Source organism: Microtus ochrogaster, chromosome 8 (genome assembly GCF_000317375.1).
Source record: "Microtus ochrogaster isolate Prairie Vole_2 chromosome 8, MicOch1.0, whole genome shotgun sequence".
Lineage (NCBI taxonomy): Eukaryota > Metazoa > Chordata > Mammalia > Rodentia > Cricetidae > Microtus > Microtus ochrogaster.
Genome location: NC_022015.1, coordinates 25,381,295 through 25,387,121, shown reverse-complemented (window position 1 = coordinate 25,387,121; position 5,827 = coordinate 25,381,295). Strand labels below are relative to the sequence as shown.

Here is a 5,827-nt window from a genome sequence, read left to right as displayed (position 1 = left end):
AGACAGGGTTTCTCTGTGTCACAGTTCTGTCTGTACTGGAACTAGCTCTTGTAGACCAGGCTGGCCTTGAACTCACAGAGATCTACCTGCCTCTGCCTCCAGAGTGCTGGGATTAAAGGCGTGCACCACCACCGCCCAGCTATGCCTTTTCTGCCATGCAAAGCAGTGCCACATAGGCCCCTGGGAGGTGTTAGGCTGAACCAGCAAACAGATTTCCAAAGGACACCATTGAAATTGTGTGGGAACTAAAAACATCGGCACAGTTTTCAGGGTGTGTCAGAGTGACACTTAATGGGATGGTTAAATGATGGTGACCTTTGTTTCTTCACGAGGTTAGAATGAGAGTTGTGTTGCCTGTTCTTTCTCCCAGGTCCTGTTTATTGCTGATGAAATACAGACGGGATTGTCCAGAACTGGTAGACGGCTGGCTGTGGATCATGAGAATGTCAGACCTGACATAGTTCTTCTCGGGAAGGCCCTTTCTGGCGGCTTATACCCTGTAAGTTAAAAACCCCTATATTTCTCCTGACCTTGACTGGGATGCCTTTCAAGTCATTTGATTGGACTCCAGGCCACATGGAACAGTTTAGACTTCCGTTGTGCAGTCTACTTGGTTAATTTGACCAAGTGGAGTTGTGTTTTGGGTTGTGCTGCGGCATTTGATTTGGACAGAAGCATTTCCCTTCAGAAGCTCCTCCTCCCACTTTTGAGAAAGTGTCACTACTGATTGTTCAAGACCACGAACAGTGAATGTAAGAGGGAGCATTTCTTCTTTTCTGGGGGATTTGCATCCAGAGCTAGTAATTGATGTGGGATAAGAGGGTTTTGAAGAGTAGATGTTCTTACTGAGTAGACGGAATTGTCTTCTTGCAGGGAATGCCCAAGTTTGTTTCTAAGCAGAGCATTTTGGAAAGGACTATAAATTATCTCATTGCAAAAACAGTTCTGCTTGGGTTGCAGAGATGGCTAAGTGATCCAGGGCACTGACTGTTTTTCCAGAGGACCTGGGTTCAGTTCCCAGCTCCCACCTGGCTGCTCACGACCATCTGTAACTCTAGTTCCAGGGGATCTAACACCCTTTTCTGGCTTCCATGGGCATGGCAAACAAGTGGTTGCATAGACATACCTGTGGACAAAACACCTTATACAGATAATATAATAATAAAATGTTTTTCTTTTAGTTCTAAAAGTGTGCACTATATTGTTTAGTGCCACTGAAGTTTGTTTACTGTGTCTGTAATGTGTTGGGCCTGTCTTGGGTTATATTACTGAGAGTCAGGGACAGATGGAAACTGCTGGTTGATAGAATTTCATATCGGTGCTACGGAAGTATCTGTGTCCCTGGCATGCTGAGATCTGAGGAATGACAAAGATGGGCTCTGTCTTTCAGGTGTCTGCAGTACTGTGCGATGATGAGATAATGCTGACCATTAAACCAGGGGAACATGGCTCCACATACGGTGGTAATCCACTAGGCTGCCGAATTGCCATTGCAGCTCTTGAGGTGAAAACTGATATGGCTGAATGATACCTACTTTTAAGTAGTGTTGAAGTTATCTTTAACTTGAGTCCTGGTGTGAAAAGAAGTTTAATAAGATTACTAAGTGTTAGAGAGCATGAGGAATGAAGGGATTTTAGGAGCAAGGTGTTCCCAAAGAGTAAGGTAGCTTTGCTGGGTAGTGGTGGCGCACGCCTTTAATCCCTGCATTCGGGAGGCAGAGGCAGGTGAATCTCTGTGAGTTCTAGGCCAGCCTGGTCTACAAGAGCTAGTTCCAGGACAGGCTCCAAAACTACAGAGAAACCCTGTCTTGAAAAAAACCAAAAAACAAAAGTAAGGTAGCTTTTTTGCCTTGCCTAATAAACTGGACTCCTGGGCTTCTGGAGTTTGTAATCGGTCACCTGGCAGCGGCAGAACTCCTATACACTGACCACCTAATATGTTCCTTTGGTTTAGCAAGCAAGATTTGTTTTTTTTTCTTGTTTGTTATTCAAATCAAGGTCTCACTCTAGTTTACACTGGCCTGAAATTTACCCTGTAGCTCAAGCTTAGACAGCTCAATCCTCCTGCTTTAGCTGCCCAAATGCTAAGATTACAGGTGACCACAAAGCTCTTTTTCCCTTTTATTTTTTTTCAAACTTGGATTTGAGGACTGGTGGTCTTAGTTCAGTAGAAGAGGAAGGCCTTGGGTTTCATTCCTTAGTACCACACAGATAAAAAGTGAAGTCAGGGATGGTGGTATATACCTGTAATCCCAGCAGCACTAAGGATGCTGGAAGGCAGGACAATCACAGGTTTTAAGCTAGCCCAGGAAAGTAGATAAAAGGTTAGTATATGTTAGGGGGAGGAAAAAAGGCAATTCTGTGCAGTTTCAAGTTAAATTATTCTTAGTTCATTGAGGTGTTCAGATAATAACAACATATTGCATTAATCAATTTTTTATTATTTTTTTATTATTTTTGTTTTTTGAGACAGGGTTTCTCTGTTCTGGAACTTGCTGTGTAGACCAGGTTGGCCTCAAGCTCACAAAGATCTGCCTGCCTCTGCCTCCCAAGTGCTGGAATTAAAGGCATGCCACCATTGACTGGCTCTCATTAAACACATTTTAATCTTTATTTTGCCATGAAGACTGGTTGTCAGTGGATTTGCGATTGAAGCAAGGCTCTGAAGTTGTATGTCTTTAGCTAGAAATTACTATAGGCCCTGAAAAGCCAATGCAGGTGATGTCACTCTGGTCTTTCCCAAGTGCTTTTTGCTTCTAGCCGTACTCAGATTACTCCAGGACACTCTGAACATTTGTGTAATTTTTTAAAAAACAGGTTTTAGAAGAAGAGAATCTTGCTGAAAACGCAGACAAGATGGGTACCATCTTGAGAAAGGAGCTCATGAAGCTGCCCTCTGATGTTGTGACTGCTGTAAGAGGGAAAGGGTTGCTAAATGCCATTGTCATCCGAGAAACCAAAGGTAAGGGCCTTTCAAAGACACAGTGGGTAGACACGGTGGGCTGGATTGTTGGTCAAGCCGTTTAGATAAAGTATGACCTGATTGTCTTAATGTTATCCTAACTGTAGGTCTTTCCAACAGGAAGGCATTTTAACTCCTTTGACCAGGTGTTTGTTCCTTGCAGACATTTCTTTTCCTGTCTCTGTTAGTTAGACAGCAGCTGGCTATCCTGGGTTAGTGTCCGTTAATCTTTTTCCCTCACTCGAATGCTTTCTACCTTTTGCAGAGGCTGTGGAGGTAACTGTAGGAATAAAGAATAGCTTTGATGTTGGCAATAGATAATGGAGGCTTAAGCCTTCATTGTGTGCCTGATATCAGTTATCACCCTCCGGGGCACCCTTCTGGTTTTCTTAGGCTAGCCCTTCCTTTTAAAGCAATTGATAACAGCAGAGGAGCTTTTGAGAAAGAAACTAAGCCTGGTTCCACCCAAGAGTATCTGATGTGATGGGTTGGGTGGACTCAGGCAGTTCTAGGCAGTTCTGCCTGCAGCTTTATTGAAAAACCCTGCCGGGAAATGATGCTTAGTTCCCAGTGGTCAGGAGGTATGTCCATATCAGCAACCTGTAGTGTTCCTAGGATTCGGGGCTTGCTTATTCCGTTATTTCATTTATGTCTCCTACCCAAGTCTTTCACATTAGCTCCCTATGATTGCATGCCAGGCATCCCTAATCTGAGAAGTTGAAATGATCCCCAGTCTGAAAGGTTTTGACCACCACCATCACACCAGAGGAGGACAGTCCTATACTTGACCCCAGGGGACAGGCCACAATCAAAATGCAGGTGCACTAAGAATCTTGTGTGAAATTACCTTTAGTTTGTCTGAGTATGAAATACAAGTTTCATGTTTACATGAGCCCCCTTTCCTCTTCTGTGTATGCCAACATTCCTGAATCTAGCAGGAGTCCTTCTGGACCCAAGCACTGCAGACAAGGGATGTTCTGCCTGTAGTAGTCTCTGTCATTCAGACCTAGTTAGGTGTTTGCCAAAAGGTCAGCAATGCAACCTCCTGAGCAAAGGAGTGACTTAGACTTAGAACTTCTTTTCCTGAGCAGATCCTGGGAACACGCTCTGGTGGGGCCGTGCTGCCTGTGCCTATGACAAGGGTTTTTATATATTGATCTCTGTGAATACATTGTGACCATTTTTCTGTAGATTGTGATGCTTGGAAGGTGTGTCTGCGACTCCGAGATAATGGGCTCCTGGCCAAGCCAACCCATGGTGATATCATCAGGTTAGCCCCTCCACTTGTGATCAAGGAGGACGAGATCCGGGAGTCAGTGGAAATCATTAACAAGACCATCTTGTCCTTCTGAGAATAAGAGCTGCTTAGTGGCCCCCGGGAGCCATCTTCAGACGGACTTCTTGTGACACTCTGCTCACAGCAGGCAGATCCCACTGGTTGGTCTCTTGAAAGACATTTTTTTTTGGATATGCAAACCTATTTTTTTCAGTTGATGCATAGTAGAGTGACATTTATGAACCTGCAGTTGGCTGTGGCATCTCGCTTTGTTAAATTTTGACTTTGTGGGAACTTTCTAAGGTGAAGCACTTCCATCTCTACCCAGCCTTCAAATCCGGTCCTGCATCATTTACATACATTTTTATAATTTCCTTGCTGGTGTGAATGTTTTGTATTTGAAAGTTATTTCTGAGATACTACAGGAGAGACTTGCTTAACCTCATGCAGTTGAATCATTATAATCAATGGATGTTAAGATGATTAAAGGTTAAGCATATGTAAAATACCCGTTTCAAGTAAACTTTGCATTGGCCAACACTAGAATGCTTTATATAGATTCTGAGAATTCTTTCCTAAATTACACTTTCAAGTGCTTGATTGCAATTTGTAAAACATTTATTTTCAGTATTTCTTTGAATAAAGCTTATTTTTCTTTTTACCCCAGCAGAGTATTTTGTATTTCCATATCGGTAATAGTAAGTGTATTCCACTCCTGTGACTGGCATTTCTTCTCTTCTTGAGACCATTGGGTGTGTTCGTTTCAGGCTTTTTATTCTAAATAAAGCTATGATTAGTTCATATCTGTATAATGATGTGGGTTTTGTTTTTATTTGTTGTTTTTTTCTTTATATTTTGTTTTATTTTTCTCTAGTGTGTTTTGTGGAATAACTTCCTTGTAAGGTGCTTGCTGTTCAAAGGGGATGAACTTTCTGACCGCTTTACTCCTCCTTACTCAGCCTGGTGCTCCCTGTTCCTGAGGAGGTCACCATAATGATGCCAAACTTAGTGTGGGCACCTGATCAGCACAGAGTACTATAACCCAGAACCGACTCAAGCGATCCTCCTGTCTCAGTCTCAGCCTACTCAATAACGGGGACTACGGGCATGCCCCTGTAGTGCAGTGCAGCCTGGGGCTGGAGAGATGCTTTAGCGGTTAAGAGAGCTTGCTGCTCGTCCAAAGGACCCAAGTTTGGTTTCCAGCACGTGCATTGGGTGGCTTACAACCTCCTGTTTCTCCAACTCTAGGGCATCTGATGTCCTGTTCTCAGCATCTGCACATATGACATATACACACATTAAAAGAAAAGAGGCTAAGTTCAGTAGTGCCTGCCTGAAGCGTGTGTGTGTGTGTGTGTGTGTGTGTGTGTGTACCTGCACACTTGAGATTCTGCATTTCCTGCAGGCACTCTCTGAGGCACAGAGGTTTTCTTAGGACCCTGGATCACTCATCAGCGATTCTTCAGAGGAGGCCTGAAGACTAGGGGGACTTGGCAAATGAAGCTTCTGGCCGAGTTCTTGGAAGGCCACTGTCGTCTTCAGATAGAAGAGGGGAAAGCATGGTTGTGTGAGAAGACTCTTAGTGTAGG

At 43.7% G+C, this 5,827-nt stretch overlaps 1 protein-coding gene across 2 annotated transcripts in view; it reads left to right on the top strand.

Moving 5' to 3' along the window:
- Positions 1-5,044, top strand: part of Oat (ornithine aminotransferase) — a 19,766-nt gene extending 14,722 nt beyond the window's left edge. For both annotated transcript variants that reach the window (XM_005351395.3, XM_026781538.1), the window contains exons 7-10: positions 371-499; positions 1,391-1,504; positions 2,818-2,962; positions 4,154-5,044. In XM_005351395.3, coding sequence (XP_005351452.1) covers positions 371-499; positions 1,391-1,504; positions 2,818-2,962; positions 4,154-4,314 — 549 coding nt within the window. In that variant the 3' untranslated portion in view covers positions 4,315-5,044. The remainder of the gene's footprint in view (positions 1-370; positions 500-1,390; positions 1,505-2,817; positions 2,963-4,153) is intronic.
- Positions 5,045-5,827: the final 783 nt, after the last annotated feature.